The 20979-nt window shown below is 51.4% G+C and overlaps 1 protein-coding gene across 4 annotated transcripts; it reads left to right on the top strand.

The window, feature by feature from the left end:
• Positions 1-6234: 6234 nt before the first annotated feature.
• On the top strand, positions 6235-20435 carry Csf3r (colony stimulating factor 3 receptor). 4 transcript variants are annotated; one of them, XM_020169744.2, is made up of 17 exons: positions 6236-6383; positions 7498-7552; positions 9352-9435; positions 12054-12353; positions 13431-13554; positions 13693-13880; positions 14543-14712; positions 14802-14955; positions 15052-15131; positions 15543-15756; positions 16476-16664; positions 17032-17133; positions 18073-18219; positions 18310-18450; positions 18702-18795; positions 19016-19094; positions 19486-20435. In XM_020169744.2, the coding sequence occupies exons 3-17, from the start codon at positions 9372-9374 to the stop codon at positions 19960-19962; spliced, it is 2523 nt and encodes an 840-aa protein (XP_020025333.2). In that variant the 5' UTR covers positions 6236-6383; positions 7498-7552; positions 9352-9371; the 3' UTR covers positions 19963-20435. The 4 variants fall into 4 exon arrangements, with proteins under 4 accessions (XP_073936654.1, XP_020025333.2, XP_020025332.2 ...); XM_020169743.2 differs by having other exon boundaries at positions 6237-6383; positions 19013-19094; XM_074080553.1 differs by lacking the exon at positions 12054-12353 and having other exon boundaries at positions 6235-6383; positions 19013-19094.
• Positions 20436-20979: the final 544 nt, after the last annotated feature.

The raw sequence follows: 20979 nt of genomic DNA on the forward strand, positions 1-20979 counted from the left end.
ATTTAATGGATTAATGGGTGGGTAGGTAGCTGGAAGAGTGCGCAGGTGGTAGACAAGTGAATGAACAAACGAACAAATGAGTATGAGGATAGATGGGTGCATGGATGGATGGATTTGTGGCTAGGGTAAGAAGGTGGATGGATTCATGGATGAATGGAGAGTTGAGTGAGATGAATGGAAAGAAGAGCAAGAAGGTGTTTCATGGGAGTGGGTGAATAAGTAAATGAATGAATTGAATAAACTGAACATTCTAAGAAACATGGAAGAACAGCCTGGGAGGCCAGAAAAATGAGAGTGATAACAAATCTGGCCTTGACCCAGCAGTCTAAACCACTCCTAAGAGCATTATAACCACAAAAGTTTGCAAAACCCACTGTTCCTCTGCCCCCTGATGACTCCCAGCCCAAAGGCTTATCTGTGGACAGGGCCCCAACCTGTGTCCCAAGGTTCAAGCTACAGGTGCAGAGAACATGGAACGAAGGAACTGGCTATTTCTGAGAACACTTCTTCCCTCTCAGGGTCCAGGTCATACCCAGGAAGGAGGGGGACTGCAGACCTCAGGTACTGACGATAGAAGTTCTGGACTTCCTTCACCTTTCTCTAGCCTTAAACAGGTCATCTGACTTATGGCCACTCTTCCTGGCAAGATTTTTAGGAAAAATGTCCCAGTCTTAAACCCTCTATCTGTCCACTCCATGTTGTAGAATCCACAGCTGCCTGAAGGGGAGGGGTCCCAGTCCCTGAACAGAGATCCAGCTCCCTCTTCCAAGGAAGCCCATGATGGAGGCAGAAGCTGGCCTGCCCTGGGGACTCATTCCTTTGTCTGGCTGCCCCAACCCAATCTACTAGCCACAGAGTTGCAAAGGGATAGGGTTCCTCCAAGCCAAGATAAGCATCTGAGCTTTTATCTCACTTCAGCCTCTGATTCCCCTTCCATGCCTGCCCCAGAGATAAGGCCCCCCTGGGCAACAGACCGCAGACAGGAGACAAGAAGGAGGGAGGGCTTCCCTTTTGCCCACTGCAGGCTAGGAGTCTGCTTCCTTCCCCAAGAATGCACCTGGGCGTCCAGCCCAACCTCTTTGTAGCCCAGGGCCCTGCAATTCACTTACCAGCATTCAGCATCAGTTAGATCCTAATTAATTCATTTCCTATTTGGGGGCTCCAATCAAAGGCAGAAACCCCTGCCAATTTGAGCATCAAGGAAACAAGAGAAGGCAGTGCTAGCTGCCACAGGTGGTGGAGACTAGTCTACACCTCCAGGCAGATAACTGCAAGCCTACTGGGGCCCTCAGACCTGAAGACCCAGTCCCAACATTTAATTTGCACAGTACCCTCTCATGGACACCTGGTTCATGCCAGGCCTTATGCTAGGTACTGGGGTCACAGATCTATCCCTGCATTTACAGAGCACCTGAGAGCAACATTCAACCTAGCCTGGGAGACCTGGGGACTTCACAGAGAAAGTGACATCCCAGCTGGATTTGGAACATGAAAGTGATTACTTCAGATACAGGAATAAGGGGGGGAGCGGGGGGGAGGCATTACAAGCAGAGGGAACAGGGTGGGCAAAGACCTGGAGTCATGGAAAGCAGCCTAATCCATCAGAAGTGATAGAAAGTGGCATGGCCGCAACACCCAGCTCACAGAAAGGAAGAGGTGAATGGGAAAGGCAGAATTCAGAGGTGAGGCCCTAGGCGGGGAGGAACAGAAGTCTGGCTTTGAAGGTTCTTAAAAGCCACAAGAAAGACCTAGAATTGTACCCCATGGGCAGCAAGGAACCAATGGATGGTTTTGAGCTGGGCAGTGATATGCTAGGGTTTGTGGTTTGGAAGGAGACTCCCAGCTGAGTGTAGCAAGGTCAATAACCCAGGGAGGAAGGCAGGAGAGCAGTAAGAGGCCATCACATTCATCCAGATAAGAAAGGATGGTGGTGGCCTAGCCTCCTGCAGGGGTCATAAGGTTACAAAGAAGAGGCGAAACCCACGGGAAGGAATGCCAGGACCAATGTAGGGACAAGGGACCAGAGGACTTCAAATGTGTCCATTCACCAGGATAGAACAGCAGGTTTTCAGGAGAAAATGGGGAGGAGCACAGCTGGGGGCGTATTTGGCTTGGGGTATCTGTGGAGTTTCAAGAGGCAGAACTGTGAGGTGCTGCTCAAGGTCATGCAGAGTCAAGGTCATTTCTGGTTTAGAATGCAGGCCTTCCCCACCAGCATCATCCTCAGGCCTATCAGCCCCCTCCTACCCCTTTGATAGCCCCATACGCATTGTCTCCATTCCAGCACCCAGGCCTTCACTGCCCAGTACACCCTCCCCTCCCCCTTAGAAATTCCACCCATTCCTCAGGTTCCAGCTGAAATCTAACCTCAATCCTGGGAGCAGAGCAAAGATACAGGGTCAGAAGAGGGTGGGTATGAAAGAGAGGTAGTGGGTATGGCCTGATTTAGAGCCTGGCTTGGCCTCTAGCTAACTGTGTGGCATGGGCAGGTCACTTTCCCTCTCTGGATGTCAGTTTCCTAACTTTTCAGGGACAAATAAGGGAAGGTTCTTGAATTTGGGGAGCTTATAGTCTAGAAATCCATAAGGTCGGTCATGACCAGAATATTCAAGGTATATGCCTTGAGGATCCACTGAGGGGGACATCTATGAAGAAAGACTTGGTGGCATTTTCTCTGGGCCTGGAAAGAAGAAAGGGTGAAATTTCAACAAGTAGAGGTGGAGCACAGGACAGCATACCCAGCAGAGGGACCAGCCTGAGCAAAGGCTGTGAGACAGAGGCTCCGGTGCCTTCAGGACAGAATGAGTGCCCAGCAGGTTCTTTCTGAGTCAGCAGCTTGAGTGCTCTTTGTAAGTGGGGAGCCCGGCATGCAGCCTCCAGTAAACACCTGTTTACACAATCGAGGTCACACATAAGGGTATGTTTGCACAATGACCTGTTTGCACAATCTCAGCCGACTGCTGGATACCAGCCCTGGCAGAGGAGCACAGCCTCCACTTCCGACATGACACTCACACTGGACCCACCCTTCTGGAACAGGCTACCCCTTGACCCACTCAGCAGCCCACACTTCTCAGGCAATAACAGAAACAGAACCCATCCAGCCCTCAGAAGCCCAGATGCCAGGAACAGGGCTCCCTGACCAGGGCCACCGGGGGGTGTGGCGGTGGGGTGTGGCCTCCACAGAGGCCTGTTTGATGGAGGAGGATGCAGGGGCAGGAGAGCCACAGGAGGAATCATCCACAGAGCAGATGCTGAGTGGTGGTGGAGGGGAAGACCCCTCATCTGCACTCTCCATAGTAAACACTTATTAAGCCCTTACTGTGTGCCTGGCTCTTGTTTCCTCGAGCCTCACATTTCACTGATTTCTCTCAAGAATCCTGTGAGACCGGTACTATGCTCCCTATTTTAAAGATGACAAAACTGAGGCTCAGAGAGGTTAAGCAACTTGACCAGGGTCACACAGTTAGTGAGTGACAAAACCAAGCAGTCTGACTCCTCAGCCCATGCTCTTAACCACTGCCCATGCTAACAAACACCTCTCCCCCTAAGGAAAGTTCTTCCTGAAATTTAACTTTCATTTCCGTAAATCTAATTTTCATTTCAGCTGCTACAGCTCTATTTCCTGGTGTGAGTCCTCCAAGGAGAATGGAGCACCACTGCGATCAGGAAGCTCTTGCTCTAAAATAGTGAAGTGTGCAGACAGGGAGAGGGAAAGCCATTTTATTGAACAGCTATTGTGTGCTGGTCACCACGCCCTTCTTTTTTTTTGTTGTTTTATTTAGGGGAGTTGTTTTGTTTTGCTTTTGTCTTTGTGTTTTGTTTTGTTTTGAGACAGGGTCTCACTATGTTTATACTTGAACTTGAGATCCTCCTGCCTCCACCTCCCAGGTACTGGGATTATAGGCATGTACCACCATGCCTGGTCAAGTCCTGCATTTCTGATAGCTCATTTAATTCTCACAGTCCCCAGGTGGGGAGTTATTATCCCTGTGACAGATAAGGAAACAGGCTTGAAGAGGGTAAACCACTTCTCCATGATTCTGCAACCCAGTAGACACTCACAGAGTGTCTTCTGTACATCCCACAGGACACTGAGGCAAGGCAGCAGAGGCAAGAAGCCGGGTTCTGCCCTCAAAGAATCCACAGTCAATGGAGGAGGCAGACAGCCAACAACCCACTGCCATGTTACTGGCTCAACGAGGAGGGAGAAGCTAAGGTGTGAAGCCTGAGGAACACCCAGGCAGGCTGGATACCTGAGCTGGGTCAGAAAGAGTACTTATCTGGGAAGAAGTGACAGGGGGCCACCTGTCTGGCAAGAGGAAAGGCACAAAGGTGTCACAGAGCCCTGAGCAGGCAGAGAAACACAAGCCATTCAGCATGACCAAGCATAAGGTGTTCAGGGGAAGCAGAGTCCCAAGAGGCAAGAGAGGGAGGCAGGGGTGTCTTGCTTGTCCCATTAAGGAGTCAGGAGGAGACAAAGACCTCTGCAGAAAGGCAGAAGAGGAGATGAATCTTAAAGTTGTGGCAGGACTCAGGTGGGAGCTCCCTGAAGGCCCCTAGCCCCACACCTGTTCCAAAAGCCTGTCTTCTGAGTGGCGAGTAAAGGCCCTCTTCCAGAAAGAACTGATCAACAAGGATATGTGGAGGAGGCGAGTGAGAGAGTCAACTCCAGGGCCCCTGGGTGAGCGACTGGAGGAAAGAGACTACTGTGGTTAATTTGCCAAGATGAAGCCCACAGGGATGGAGACAGATTTGATGAAGTGAGAGGGAGATTCAGCCATTCAATCACTCATTCAAGAAACATGTATGGGGGGCTCACTGTGTGACAGGCAGGGTTGAAGACATCGGGGCTAAAGTTTTGAACAGAACAGACAAAAACCATTGTCGTCGTGGAACATCCATTCTAGTGGGGATGAAGACACCCAACATCAGATGGTGAAAGAGAGAAACGGAGTGGGAAGAGGGTGAAAGTTTTAAAAGGGTGCTCAGAAAAGGCTAACATGTGAGCCAACACCTGAAGAAGGGGAGGGAGTGACCCCATGTAGCTATCCAGGCCAAATAAACAGCAAGTGCAAAGGTCCTGGGGCTGGAGGCAGCCTAATGAGTTCAAGAAACCAGCAATGGGAAGTGTAATAGGAAAGGGCTTGGACAGGTAAGGGGTGCCTTGCTTCGACTTTGGCTCTGAGTGAGATGGGAGGCGCCAGAGAGGGGCATGATCTGACTTCTGTTTGATCCACATCTCACCAGCTAAAAGAACAGTAGATAGTGGGGGAGAAGGGTGAGGGGACATGAAACAGGGAGGCACTAATTGCAATGATCTAAGCGAGGGGGAAGGGTGAGAGGGCCTGGCTGGTATTGACATAAACAGTCTTTACGTTCTCCAACACAGGATCATGAAAATACCCAAGCATAGAGCCACATTGAATTTACCATGAACCCTGTTTGCCAGGATGCCCGTCATATTCTGAAGAGTCAGTGGGATTGGTTGAACATACAAGCCAGTAGAGGAGCAGGGCCAGCTGGGTATTCAAGTCTGGGACCAGGGTACAGCCTACATCTTTTCCAACGGGATAACATGCTACAGCCAGTCTATCAGTACCTAACCTTTATAGGACCACAAATCCCATAAACTCTGAGCAGTCCAAATCCTCCTAGACTAACATTTGTAAACAATTGCAGGGAATCCCAGATACAGACAATGAAAGATATAAACTGTTTCCCTCCATTAGAAAACAGTGTGCCCAATCCATTGTGAGCAAGTGCTAGTAATTTTTTATGAACAAATTGAGACCGTGGGCCTCATTTGGACATTTCTTCTCATCCCCAGAGTCCCCCTTTCTCTTTCTGTGGGCTTATGGGCAACGGTAGAGAAGATGAAGCTGGGAGTAAACTCCTTACATCCTTGAGGACTGCTGAGTACCAAAGGGTCAGATCCCAGGCTGGTATGGAAAAGCAGCTGGGGGCTGAGGGAGCCCTTGAGACTCCATCTCCCAGTGGTGCTCCTCAGGGCAGGGGGCCCAGAAATGGCACCTAGCCAGCTTGGGGCCTGGCCCTGCCCAGCCTCAAAGCCTCGAGCTCAGGAAATCCGGAGGCAGAGGAGAGGGGCATCATTGCTACATCCTCTGCTCTTCAAGACCCCTGAGGCAGGAAGGTACCAGCTCACCAGTTTCCCTCAGGCCCCTTCCTGGGAGGAAGGGGCTACTGGTACAGCTAAGGCGAGGGCACAGGGGAGGGCAAGAGGGAGGCTGGCAAGGTGTCGCAATCCCCAGTTCCCCACTTGTCATTAACGACAGGGCTGAGGAGAGCAGGAACTTGCCCCAAGAGGAGAGAAGAGAGGAGAGAAGAGTGGGGAGGCCTGGTGCACCTGCTTTGGCCCCAGCGTGAGTAGGATGCCCACGGAGGCCTGAGCCCTGGCAGAGACCTGGAGTCCAAAGGTCACTCTTAACTCTGCCAATGGCCGTGTCCATGGGCCTAGGCCTGGGCCAGGCCCCACCCTTGTGATCGGTCTCTGGGAACCAGGAGCTGTGGACAGAGTCTCTTTGGCAGTTTCAGCCAAAGAGCTCTTTGGGAACCTAGAGCTGGGTTTGGGGATAGCCACCCGTTCTCCTGGTCTGTGCCTCTCTGTTTCAGAAACTATAAGTCTGTGTGTTACAGCCAGCCATCTCCCTATCTCCATCTGTCTACTTTCTGTATTTCCTCCTCAGCCCCTGCTGGCTCGCTTCCTCTCTGCATTTCTGCCCATCCCAGAGTCTCACTGGCCTCTCTCTCTGGCTCTCCTGGCTCCCTTTGTCTATTAACCTTAACCACTTGGTACCAGACTGCTTCTCAGCCTCTTTGGGTCAGCACACATGATTCTTGGTCTCCTTTCCTCTGCCTTTCTCTCTACATATCTCCTCCTCTCTTAGTCTCTTCCCTTCTCTCTCCAATTTCTCTGTTTCTCTTCCAGCTGTGTCTGGGAAGCCCTCTGTCTTGGTTGATATCCTTCCTCCTGGCCTTTTCCCACAGAAAGAATTTCAAAAAGACAGGATGGGAGAAAGGAGTTGAGGGGGAGGCCTGATTCAAGGAGGGGACAGGAGAGAAGAGCAGAAAGAAGGGTACAGAGGCAGTGATGACAGGTGACACCAGGTGTGCTGGGGCACAGAAGGTCAGAGTAGCTACAGAGCCCAACAGATGGCTAGAGTGACAGGGACAGTCTTGGGGCTAAGGAACTAGAAGGGAGACCCAGAAATGGGGGTTTGGAACTGAGCAGTGTGACATAGACAAAGGCAAGGTGGCAGCCCTATAAGGCTGTGACCATGCAGCCTTGGGGGAGGGGCACAGGCTCTCTGAGCTCCATGAGCTGGTGCCTGCTTTTTGGCTGGTGGTTGTAACCCATGGTTACCAAGAACTTGCTCCATGTCCCACACAGTGCTAAGGGCTTTTATCATAATTATCTCATTTGGTCTGCACAACCACCCAGAAACATGGGCACTACCATTATCTCTTTTTTTACAGATGGGGAAACTGAGGCTTGGAAAGGTGAAGTAACTTGTCCAATTACACAAAGCTGGTAAGTGATGGAACCAGAAGTCAGATCAGGTGAACTGGGCTCCCAACCTCTTTGTGCACTCACCCTCCAGAGAGTAAAGCCATGTTCCCACTCAACCAGAGTGTGGCTACCCAGAGCTGATGCCAAGCAGGCCAGCTCCCAGCAACCTGGGTGAGGGTACATGGTCCTGTCTCATCTGGTTGTCTAATCTGGATAGAAGCCATGAAGAAAGATATGGTAGAACTTCACTGGGCACAGGCTGGGCCTCAAGCCGACCCTTACTTAGTCAGCAGGGCCAGGGTATGATCAAAAACACAGAGTCTCCAAAATCTGGACTGAGAAGGCCAAATCTTTCCCACCTAGTGGAAGGGGATATTTTCAAACTGATGTGCTATTGTGAGAAGGTTACCACCACTGTTTAGTAGACAGAGATGTTCTGGATGGTTGTGCAAGTTTTCCACAGCACAAAGCTGCATGGAAAGGCTGAAATTCAGTGTGTTGTCCAGTTACCAGATTCTAGTATGGGGACACATCTGTCCAGAGGAAGACAGGCTTTTTTTTTTTCTGATTTGCACAAAGATGACTTATGAGCTAGCAGTCACCAGGCACCCTGAGACTGCAGTATATGTGGAAAAACTGGGGATTTGGCTAAGGCTCCTGAAAGCGGGAGCAACCTCAGGTATCTGGGCTGTTCTTATTCATAGTGCTGAGCACAGGGAACCTGTTGGATCGCCACCTGTATGTACATATCCATATGTACATATGCAGGCTGATCAGCATGTATACTGCACGTGCCATTGCCCTAGCCACAAGAGCACCAACTGGTGCTGACACACCAGGCATCTGACCCAAGACCCCAGCGGGAGCAGGACTGAGGATGGGGCTGGATGCCCTCCCCGCAGAAATGTTTGCCTGCTTCCTAAGACAAGAGTCAATGTTGCCCATCTAGACACTCAGTCTTGACTACATGATGCCAAGCCCAGAGGCCTCCAGAGGTCTGTGCCCAGAATCGGGGGCTCATTAGACTCCTGTGTACCCCACCTGATATCCCCTCAGCCCACTTTTCCTTCTACCATTACCACATAGCCAGCTTCCTGCCGGTGACACCTGACAGCCCCTGGCCTCAGCTGCTCTATATAACACAGCTCACCCAGGAGACCCTGCTGGTACTCACAAATTTGCAAAACCTGGATGTGCCTGGGAGCTGACCCCAAGGGACATTGTGGGAGGCAGGAGCCCATAAATAAACATCCCATCCAAGGGTCAAGCTGCCCCTTGGGTGATAGTTTGGAGGACTACTCTACATGGCTCCTTGGAAGGTTCCAGCAGGATCAAACCCCAGTTGTCCATAGAAGTGATCAGGCATTGATGAAACCTGTGCTGGTTTCCCTCCTTTCCTGTTTCATTCTCCCCACTCCCTCACCCACCTCTGGAATCTTCCAGAATGCAGCACTTGCATACAAGCCTTTGTGCTCTTTGCAGAGAAGTAGAGAGGATGGAGCAGGGAGTGGGCCTTGCTGCTCCTCACAGCTCCTTTCCCTGCTCCTTCCTGGCGGGCTGGAGGCATAGTAACAGTGGTGGGCACACAGAGCCATTTCCTGTGTGCCAGGCAAGGGGCAAAGCCCTTGATTTGCATCATTTTGTTACTTCCTTCCAAAGCCCTATGCACTGTAGGCCACTGTTAACCTTCATTTTGCAAAGAAACTGAGGCTCAGAGAGGTCAAGTAACCTGGCCAATGCTGCATAGTGGTAGAGCAAAGATTAAAGCTCATCTCTGACTCCAAAGCCATGACTTTAACCACTCCCGATTCTGTCTCCAGGTGAACACCAACTTGGCACCATGGCAGGGCTGGGAGCCTGTGGCCTGACTAGAGCTGCCTTGATCATCCTGCTGCTCCCTGGGAGTGAGTATGGCAAGGGGAGGGGGCAGGGTGGTGGGGAATCCAGGGAGAGATTCTGAGAGTGGAAGAGGGAATCGATTCCCCACATGGCACGTTGCCCGGACTTCCCAGAAAATCCCAAGGGCTCAGAGTGAACTTGAGGTGAGGAAGCTGGTGCTACCTACAGACCCCCACCAGAGGAATGGTGACATAAGCAGGGCTGCGCCTATCTGCACATCTCTGCTAGGCTGTCGGAAGGAACCTCTGGGTGCTGTGCAGACTTGGTGGACAGCAAAGGAATCTAGTAGAAGCCACAATGATGGAGTGGGTGGTAAGGGAGGGGATGGGGGCAGGGGGGAGAAATGACCCAAACATTGTATGCACATATGAATAATAAAAAAAAAAATTAAAAAATAAAAATAAAAGAAGCCTCAATGAGACAGATTTCCTCCTGAAGCGAGGAACACAGGCAGCACTCTGGACCACAGAGATGCTGTCTTAAGAGACAGAGAACCTCCCCAGGCTATGCAGGCTGAGGCCAAGACTGACAGGGGTCCACAAAGTTTGACAGTTTAGGCTTTTTGGACCACATACAATCTCTGTTGTTCTAATTTGCTGTTTCTTTGTTTTTATTCCTTTAAAAATATATAAAGCATTTTCTCTCTGAGTGGGGATTGAACCCAGGGCTTTGCACTTACTAGGCAAATACTCTACCGCCTGAGCTACACCTCCAGTCCAAAATGCCTTCTTAGCTAAACAACCCCACAAAAACAGGCCACCCAACCCCAGCTGCAGAGGACACAACTTCAGGTGGAGTTTTGATGAAAACTGCTTTGTGAAGTTCCCTCCAGCTTGAAATTCTGAGTTGTGAAGCAGCAGAGCCCAGGCTGAGAAGCCTGAACTTGTTCTGTCACCATGGGCAGATCACTTCTCCATGGGACCTCCGCATCCCTATCTAAATGGGCCTAAGAGTACCTGAGACCGAGCCTGCACACACCTGTAATCCTAGCTACTCAGGAGGCAGAGATCAGGAGGATCACGGTTCAAAGCCAGCCCAGGCAGATAGTTTGAGAGATCACAGGACAAAAGGCATTGTGGGCCAAGTGCATGTTTACTCACTTTTGTTTTTTTGGGTTTTTTGCAGTGCTTGGATTTGAATTCAGGGTCTTCACCTTGAGCCACTCCACCAGCCCTATTTTGTGTGATGGGTCTTTTTCAAGATAGGGTCTCCCGAACTGTTTGCCTGGGCTGGCTTCGAACCACGATCCTCCTAATCTCTGCCTCTTGAGTAGCTAGGATTATAGGTGTGAGCCACCGGTGCCTGGCTTTTACTCACTTATTTATTCAAGAAACAACCAGGCATGGTGATTCACACCTATAATCACAGCACTCAGGAATAAGAGGCAGAAGAATAGAGAGTTCAAGGTACATAGTGTGACCCTGTCTCTAAAAACCAAAAAGAAAAAAGAAAAGAACTCCCTAGGGCCTACTCTGTGCCAGGCCCTGGGAGCCTAGCAGTAAGCAAAATAGCCAAGGCTTCTGGCCTCACAGTACTTAAGAACCTAGGTGAGGAGACAGATAAGCAAATAACTGTGACTCCATAATTAGGAGGAAACATCGGAGTTTTCAGACAGGAGCTTGATCTGGCCTAGCTGGTTAGGGCATAGTCTGGTTCCCCAAAATGTCTAAAGGTTAGCCAGGTGAGAGAGGGGTGAGAGAGAGGGAAACGAGCATCTCAAAGGGGAAAGGCAGGTGCAAAGGTCCAGAGGCTGGAGAGACTGGAGTTTCTAAAGAACAAGAACAGGCTGAGTGGCTGCAGAGGAGACATGGTCCAGGCCACAGGGCTGGGTGAAGGATCCGGTCTTTATCCTAACTACAGCAGCAGGCGCTCCTGCCAACCACTGTTCTGAGTGCCTTATGCGGGTTATCGCGTCTATTCTTCTAGCGATATTAAGGTAGAGCCTATTCTCCGCATTTGACAATGAGAAAACGCAAGGCACAGAAAGTCCCAGTAAGAGATACCAGGGTCACATAATTAGTAGGCAATGATTCAGGATTTAAACCTGGGATGTCTAGAGCCAATGTCCAGGCTCTCACCCATCACACTGCACTGCCTCTCCGAGCAACCGTGTACCCTTTGAGTGTCAAGATCCACAGGAGGTTCCACAATCAGATCTGAATTTTGAAAAGATTTCTGTGGCTGTGCGGTTCTTCTCGTGTGACCATTGCTTTCTCCATCTTGGGAGAGGGCATGGGGAAGAGACCAGTCTCTCTCTGGTGGGGAGTTGGAGCTAACTTGCAGGACCTGACATCTCTCAGCTCTGCATTCAGTGGACACACACTGCTAGCTTGACATCAGCCGTGATGGGAGCATTTACACCAGGGGAAACAGAGCGCACTACACATCAGGGGCTTTTCTCTCAGAAGAGCCGTTGAATAACAATTTGCAAGAAAATTGCTACTTCGATCTCACTCCTTGTAGCTTCTTGCAGTCCGCATAACCTCCTTCCTATTCTAGTCCCCTAGTGGTGAAGGGTGAGGCAGGCAGGTGAGGGCCCCTGGTCTAGGAAGACAAAGGCCCAGACCCAGCCCAGATCTGTCCAAAACAGCAGTCCTCCAAGGTCCATCCTCTTCCACCCCAGGCCTAGAGAAATGCGGGCACATCAGGATCTCAGCCCCCATTGTCCACTTGGGAGGCCCCGTCACAGCCTCCTGCACCATCAGTCAGAACTGCAGCCACCTGGACCTGGAGCCACAGATCCTCTGGAGACTGGGAGAAGAGCCAGAGCAGCCTGGGGACAGGCAGCAGCGCCTGCCAGACGGGACCCAAGAATCTACCATCACCCTGCTCCACTTCAACCACACTCAGGCCTTTCTCTTCTGCTGCCTGCAATGGGGCAACCGCCCACAGATCCTGGACCAAGCTGAGCTACGGGCAGGCTGTAAGTCCCCCCGGCCATCCACCCACTCTGCATCAGATGCCCTCATGCCAACACCAGGAAGAGCAATGCCTGCTGAGCTCCTGCTCAGTTTGTACTTACAGTCATAAGGGAATGGTCCCCACCAGTGTGTACTACTGTTTGGCCTCATTTTGCAGGTGAGAAAACTGACATTGAGAGAGGGCAAGTGACTTGCTGAAGGTCACACACGAAGAAGAATATAGCCAAGATTTCTATCAGGCCATGTGGTTCCAGCACCAGTGTGGAAACCATCCTCTGTGTGGCTGCTGAGCAAGCCCAGCTCCTCAGTCACAGGAAGGGCTCCATGAAGGACAGCCTCTACCAGGCTTGCCCTCAGCTCCTCCCCATGCCAGTCCCAGCATTCTTTGCAAACTGAGCAGTATGGAGGTTGTGCCAAGCTGAAGCATAACGAGCAAACAGGGACCATGGTTCTTGTTTAAGAATCAGTCATAGGCTGGGTTTGGTGGCACACACCTGTAGTCCCAGCTATGTGGGAGGTGAAGGTAGGAGGATCAGAGACTGAGGACAGCCTGGGCAAAAATGCAAGACCCTACCTGAACAACAAACTAAAAGCTAAAGGACTGGGGTCACGGCTTAAGTGGTAGAGCACTTTCCTAGCAAGCACCAGCCAAGTGAGGCCTGAGTTCTATCCCCAGTACTGCAAAAAACCCTGGCAAAACCCCAGGAGACAGGTGCATTACCATTATCCCACTTTGCAGGTGAGGAAACTGAGGCAAAGAGCAGTTAAGTAACTTCAAGATCACATGGCTAATGAATGGCAGGGCAGAATGAAAACCCAGACAATACTGTCACAGACAAAGGGGTCTAGAATGAAGGGTGGAGGTGGGGAACCATCAGGATACTGGGAATCTGTGATGCTTGCCCCTGTATGCACCTGAAACTTGACCCCTCCAGGGTCACACTGCATGAAGACAAGGGGATGGACAAGGTGACCCCGAAGGGACCAGCCCAGAGCAAGTAAGCAAGGCCATTAGGCCCTGTGGGAAATCTCTGGGTGTCACATGCAAAGCCCTCACATTCTTCCCCCTCCCCTTACAGACCCACCCACCGTACCCTCCAACCTGTCCTGCATCATGAACCTCACCACCAACAGCCTCACCTGCCAGTGGGATCCAGGGCCTGACACCCACTTGCCCACCAACTTTACTCTAAAGAGCTTCAAGTGAGTAGAGACCCCCGCCTCAGCCTCCTTCCTTTGGGTCCGGGACTGTGGGGGCAGGGAGCCAGAGGCAAAGACGGGAGGGAGAAGGGAGTTTCCATTTCCTCCTCTGCGTGGTACCCAAGCCTGACCTGTTGGCAGGAGTCGGGGCGACTGCCAGACCCAGGAGGACTCCATCTTGGACTGCGTGCCTGAGAACGGGCAGAGCTACTGCTCCATCCCCCGCAAACACCTGCTTTTGTATCAGAACATGGTCATCTGGGTGCAGGCAGAGAATGCACTGGGGACCCGCCAGTCCACACAGCTGTGCCTTGATCCTATGGATGTCGGTGGGTGACACTACAGGGGAAGGGAGAGGCCCCCCAAATTGGCAAAGGCAGAGAGGCACAGAGAGGGAAACACAGCCCCAGCAGCAGACAAGGAGACGCGAGAAGACCTAGACAGAGGCAGCAAGAGTGCAACTGGAGACAGAGGCTGAAAAACATGCTCATTCATTTCTTTCTTCCAGCCAGTTTCTTGAAGGATCCGTGTGTGTGAAGCAGTGCTTGAGGCCCTGGAGATACAGGCATAAACAAAACATCAAAAGTCCTGCCCTCAGAAAGTTACGTTCTAGTGGGCAAAATAAATAAATAAAACAGAATGTCAGGTGACTAAGAAGGTGACAATTAAGTTGAACTTTGGAGGAACTGAGGGAATAAGTCAATGGATATCTGAAAGGAAAGTGTTCTAAGCAGAGATAACAACCGATGCAAAGGCCCTGAGGCAGAAGCACAAAACAGACCTAGAGAAAACCAGACACAGATACACAGAAACAGAACTGCAGAAACAAGGCAACATGAACAGAGATGAAAAGACACATGGGGATTGAGAGAGAGAGAGAGAGAGAGGATGGAGAAGGAAATGATGGAACCAGACATGGGGAAACGAGTAGGAGCTAGGGCAGAGCCCTAGGGTGGGGCAGGGAGAGGTTTGACAGCCCTACTTCTTGCAGTGAAACTGGAGCCCCCCACACTGTGGACCCTGGACCCCAGCTCTCAGGCGTCCCCACCCCATCCAGGCTGCCTCTGGTTGGGCTGGGAGCCGTGGAAGCCAAGTGTGTTTATGAATCAGGAGTGCGAACTGCGCCACCAGCCACAGCGGGGAGGAGCCAGCTGGGTACAGGTGAAACGGAGGGCAACTTCGAGGGTTGAGGTGGGGCAACGAGGGGAGGATAAGCTGGGCTCTAGCAGACTCAGAGTCATGCCCCCCAGGTGGCCCCGCTGCCATCCAGCGCCTACCAGTATGAGCTCTGCGGGTTCCCTCCGGCCACAGTCTACACCTTACAGATGAGGTGCATCCGCTCCCCGCTGCCTGGCCACTGGAGCAGCTGGAGCCCCAGCCTGGAGCTGAGAACCACTGAACAGGGTGAGTGGGTGATGAGGACCAGAAGCGGCCATCAGAACCCAGCTTGATCCCTGGGGCCCTCCCTGACAAGACCCTCTCCTCCCACTCCTTCCACAGCCCCTGTCATCAGACTGGACACATGGTGGCGGCAGAGACAATTGGACTCCAGGACAGTGGGCATACAGCTGTTTTGGAAGGTAACGCCCTCCCTCTATAGTCATCCTCCACCCCCAAAGACCTCCAGAGAGACCCCCACAGCTCGGGCTCAAGACTCCTGGGGGGCTTGGGTGCACCTAACATGCGATTTGCATGTACTTTGCATGTGCTTAGAAAACTGAATAGCGACCTTTTAGAAAGGCCACAAGGCAGGACTCACCTCTGCCCCAAAGGGTTGGTTCAGTACACAGTTAAGTAGTTGCTGTGTGCACAGACTGGCTTCTTTCTTCCCTCCCTCCTAGAACTTGGCACAAGGAAACAGAGGGAAGGACAGAGGAAGGGAGCAAGATGAGATGGCTTGTGGCTTGGGGGCTCAGTTCCTAGGACTGGTTCTCTGCCACTCACAAAGAGCTAGACAGCCCCCTAACTGGTTTCCTCCTCACCTGTCACAGCCAACACCCCTAGAGGAAGGCAGTGGGCAGATCCAAGGGTACCTGCTCTCCTGGAGGCCTCCAGGCGGGCTGGGGCCAGCCGTGCCCCTCTGCAACACCACGGAGCTCAGCTGCACCTTCAACCTGCCCACAGGAGCTCAGGAAGTAACCCTCATGGCCTACAACACAGCTGGGACCTCTCATCCCACTCCGGTGGTCTTCTTGGAGAATGAAGGTAAAAGAGGTGGGCAGCCAGAAGATCAGGAAGGTTAGAAAGTAAATTCCGAGGCTATACTGCCTAGGTTCAAGTGTAGTCCTATCACTTGCTAACAGAATTACCAAGTAACTTCTTTGTCTACTCAAGATCCAGTAAATGAGAATAAAATAACCATGTCTTCTGATGGAGGTTGACACAAAGTAACTGCATGATCTAACTGTTATTATCATTAGCCAGAACCAGATGAAGCTGCTGGTAGTATTTAGACACACACGCACACACACACATACAGTAATAGCTAAGATTTTTACTTACAAGCTGTGTGACCGTTGATAAACTACTTAACCTCTCTGTGTCTCTCATTTTGATCATTGATCAAATAAAAATAATAGTAGTACCTTCCTGGTATGACTGTTAGAACACTCAGAGAATTGATACATATCGAGGACTATGTCCATTACATACCAGGAACCTCTCTAGAGGTCACTATTATGATCAAATGCCATCCTGTGCACTATGCCAGGCTTGTTCCATGCACCATCTCATCTCATCTGCACCAAGACCCTGTGAATCAGGAACTTTTGTCATCACTTCCACTTTACAAATAAGGAAACTGAGGCTGAGATGTTGACCCATTTTAGGTTACCAGTAGAAAAGTCAGGATTTGAACACAGGCTTCTGGCTTCCGAGCCTATATTCTTTGCACCTTCATTTCCCATTTCCCACTCTGTCTGCAGGCCCACCACTGACTGGACTCCATGTCAGGGCCCCAGACGCTCATAGTCTCTGGGTGGGCTGGAAACCCCCCAGCCCTCGGCCTCAGGGCTATGTGATTGAGTGGGGCCTGGGTCCCCCCAGCCCCAGCAACAGCAGTAAGACCTGGAGGATGGAACACAATGGAAGTGCCACAGGGACTCTGTTGCAAGGTAAGGCAGGCCTGGGAGGTGGGCATGGAGCAGGGAATGGGGAGGAAGGGGAGCAGGAGAGGCTGTGCTTGTAGCAAGAGGCAGCCTGAGATATAGGTTTCCTAGTCCTTCTTGGGTCTTTCTGTCGTTCTCATCTTGTATCCTTATAATCCGGAAATTCTTCCTGCAGTCTAATCTGCTCTCTTTCTCCAGCCCTGACCTTGCCATGCTTCTAACTCTCTCTCCCACTTCCTCACTAACCCCCATGAAATGATCTAAAGAAGAGATGGCAGAGATTAGCCCTGACCAAAGGTCAGGTTGGTTAGTTCCTGATCCACAGCAGAGGTTAGCCCCCAACCAGAGTGCCTACCCCATCTTCTCTCCACAGAGAACATCAGGCCCTTTCAGCTCTATGAGATCACTGTGGCTCCCCTGTACAAGGGCACCGTGGGACCCTCCCAGCACACCTACGCCTACTCCAAAGAGATGGGTCTGTCAGTCATCAGTCCGTTTCCAGAATCCTCTTCTCTCTCCCAGGGCCTCCCTGGGCCCCAGAGGAATAAGAGGGAACATTTCCTTCCACACCTAGTCTGGCCCTGGAGAGGGTCACTCCCAGTCCTAAAATTACCCCTGTCTTACATGTTTGCAGCTGGACAGAAGTTAGGTAGAAACTGGGCACTAAGTCTGAGAGAATTCAGGGAGCAAGTCTTATAAAATCAGTCAGAGGGCCCCAGTAGAAATCAGGTACACATCTGACAGAAATTGGATAGAAACTGGAGCAAACGCATCTGTCTAGCAAGCACAAAGCCCTGAGTTCAAACTCTGGTACTGCCAAAAAAAAAAAGAAGGAAAGAAATTTCTTTATGCCAAATGGAGACTCTGGCATAAATTCAGAGGGTGAATGGCAGAAATCAGATAATGAATCAGACAAAATCCTGCCTAACAGAAATTAGAAAGTGAAGATTTAAAGTCAAACAGAACTGGGTTCAAATCCAGGCTGTCACTTATTAGCAGAAGAAGGAACTGAGGTCAAATCCTTGGGGAGGCAGGGTGTGGCAGTGCACATCTGCAATTCAGAAGCTGAGGTAGAAGGATTGTGATTTCAAGGCTAGCCTGTACTACATAGTGAGACTTGGTCTCAAACAAACAAACAAAAGAAAATTTTTGACAAGATGAAGCTTGGATAGGCATCCCCTTGGACTCTTCCCCCCACCAAGACTTGCTATGTAGCCCACACTAGGCTTGAACTCAAGATCCTCCTGCCTCTGCCTCCCAAGTGCTGGGGTTACAGGAGTGAACCACTATACAGGTTTCTTGATTCTCGTTCTTCACCCACCCTCAGTGTGTCCCATTTCCTGAGTCCAAGGACCCACAGAACTCCCTGTCCTGCCCCACTTCCTCCAGCCCCTGTACCTCTCTCTTCCTGCAGGCCCTCCCCGTGCCCCAGAGCTGCTTCTAAAGCACATTGGCAAGACCTGGGCACAGCTGGAGTGGGTACCCAGGCCCCCTGAGCTGGGAAAAAGCCCCTTCACCCACTATACGATCTTCTGGACCAACTCTCAGGACCAGTCCTTCTGTAAGTCTATCCTCACCTCACCACAGCCCCAGAAGGCCCAGGAGGGGTGTCACCACCCCAGTCTAGGCTGACCACATGCCCCACCCCCAGCCACCATCCTGAATGCCTCCTCCCACGGCTTTGTCCTTCATGACCTGGAACCTGCCAGCTTGTATCATGTCCACCTCATGGCCACCAGCCAGGCCGGAGCCACCAACAGTACAGGCCTTACCCTGATGACCTTGACCCCAGGTAATAGGAGAGGGGGACTGGCAGAAATGGCTGTTGGGAGGATGCCCCACCCACAAGATCCTGATTTGGAGAGTAGATAGAACCCGCCTTTGGATCCTGTGGTCTGAGGGAGGAGATCAAGCTCCATCCATGAACCCCAGCCTGGGGAGGAGACCCAGCTCCACCCACGGATCCCAGCCTGCCACCCCAGGAGACTCAGCCTTTTCCACACACACTCTAACCTCGTCTGGCTTTCTTTCCCCTCACCCCAGGAGAGTTGGAGCTATACATCTTCCTGGGCCTATTTGGCTTCCTGGCTTTGCTCCTCTGCCTCTGTGGGACTACCTGGTTCTGCTGCAGTCACAGGTGAGTTCTCTTGAGAGAGCTGATTCTTACCCACAAGGCACTGCAGGTCCCAGGGTAGGTCAGTCTAAGTCCCTTCCAGCCTTTACAAGACCCAGGGCCCACATTTGGAAGTCCTAGCCCTCCACCTACTCTCCTTCAGCAGCCAGGTTGAGTAGGACAAAGGATGGAAAGCTGGGAGGGCACACCTGACTCAGCCTTCACCTACCCTCTTCTCCAGCAGGAAGAATCCCCTCTGGCCAAGTATACCAGACCCAGCCCACAGCAGCCTGGGCTCCTGGATGCCCAGCATCATGGCGGAGGTGAGTGTCCAGAGGGAGAAGGAAATGGGGCTAGGACTGTTGACCTGCACACGTAAGTAAAGGCTGCCCTTCTGAGTTGAGCACACAGGCCTTCGCATGGCCTCTAATGAGACCCTCTCTCCCCTCTTTGGAGTGATGCAGGCCTGGGTTTGACTCCCAGCTCCACCCATTTCAAAGCCTCAGGCACCTCACTGTGCAGTGGCAAGGTTACCTTGCTGAGACTGCACATCATTGCATGTGTCAGACACGTGTCAGGAACCTACGGGTGCTTTGCAAGTACACCCCTTTGTGTTGTACCACACACACACAATTGCTCTGACTCAGGAAGGGACAGTGTCTGGGGCAGACATCTGAAATGAACCATGCCCTCACTTCATGTCCTTATGTCCAGGAGACCTTCCAACTGCCCAGCCTTCAGGACCCCGGCATACCACCCATCACCAATATCACTGTGCTGGAGGAGAAGAAGCTGGGGTCCTGGGAGTACCGTGACAACTCGGAGACCTGTGGCCTCCCCACCCTAGTACAGACCTACGTGCTCCAGAGAGACCCAACAGTAGCTTCCGCCCAGCCTCAGCCCCAGTCTGGCACCAGTGACCAGGTCCTTTATGGGCAGGTGCTGGGCAGCCCCACCAGCCCAGGACCAGGACAGCACTACATCCGCTGTGACTCCACTCAGCCGCTCTTGGGGGGGCTCACCCCCAGCCCTAAGTCTTATGAGAATCTTTGGTTCCAGGCCAGCCCTCTGGAGACCTCTGTGCCCCTGCCCCCGAGCCAGGAGGATGACTGTGTCTTTGGGCCACTGCTTGATTTCCCACTCTTGCAAGGACTCCGAGTCCATGGAATGGAGGGATTAGGGACCTTCTAGGGCTGCCTGGGTCTCCCCACTTGGGCCTGACCTTTGAAGGGCCTGGACTATCCAGAGGACAGGATCAGTAAGCCCATCACTAAAAACTACCCAGCTCCAGAAAAAGCTGAAGGGCCCCCAGTAGCTCCCTAACCCTGGCTCATAGCATCTCTCCTTCACCCCAACCTCTATTTGCTGGGCCTCCCAGGCCACCTCTATACTTTAAGAACTAGATAATGATCCAGCCCACTTGCTAGCCTTTTGTATTGTTTCTTATAATTTTATTCTCCTAAATTGGTTTTTGACTTTGAGTTCTTATTGTTTTTAGAAACTCTTGCTGGGTATAGTGATGCACATCTGTAATCCCAATACTCAAGAGGCTGAGGCAGGAGGATCTTGGGTTCCAAGACAACCTGGGCAACATAGTGAGAACCTGTCTCAAAAAAAAAAATGAAAAAGAAAAACAAAAACAAATAAAAAACCTTCTCTGAGTATGCCTGAGTGTGTTCTTTTTCTTTTCAAGGCCCTAGCGGTCAGAGGTCTACTTCTCAGAATTGTTCATTTGTTGGTTTCTTCCTTCTTTCATTCATATAGCTCTCACCTAGGCCCTGCGCTGGCAGCAGGAATTCAAAAAGGGCAGCTCAGCTACTCTCCAAGAGCCCCATTCCGGTGTTCAAGACTTGAAGTTGATCATTAGGGCACAGTGGCAAGGCTTATATAGAGGGAGTCTTACCAAAGTATTGTGGAACATAGTGAAGAGATCTTGGAAAGGATTAACCCTGCTTGGGCATGATGGTGCATTCCTGTAATCCCAGCACCAGTGAGGCTGAGGCAGAAGGATCACGAGTGCAAGGCCACCCGGAGCTACATACTGAGACCTCGAATCAAAAAAATAAAAAAGACAAACCCTTACTGGGAAGCTCTAATTATAAACAAGACATCTGGGCTGGAGATATAGTTCAGTGGTTGAACATTTGCCTAGCATCTACACAGCTCTGGGTTTGATCCCCAACACCAGAAAGAAAAAAATCTGCTAAC

This window comes from Castor canadensis, chromosome 7 (assembly GCF_047511655.1).
Source record: "Castor canadensis chromosome 7, mCasCan1.hap1v2, whole genome shotgun sequence".
NCBI classification, from domain to species: Eukaryota; Metazoa; Chordata; class Mammalia; order Rodentia; family Castoridae; genus Castor; species Castor canadensis.

Coding starts and splice junctions, on each gene's coding strand:
- Csf3r (XM_020169743.2), top strand. CDS start 9,372: ATGGCAGGGCTGGGAGCCTGTGGCCTGACTAGAGCTGCCTTGATCATC. Junction 9,436..12,053: donor CATCCTGCTGCTCCCTGGGA/GTGAGTATGGCA, acceptor CTTCCACCCCAG/GCCTAGAGAAATGCGGGCAC. Junction 18,220..18,309: donor CTCTCAGGACCAGTCCTTCT/GTAAGTCTATCC, acceptor CCCCACCCCCAG/CCACCATCCTGAATGCCTCC.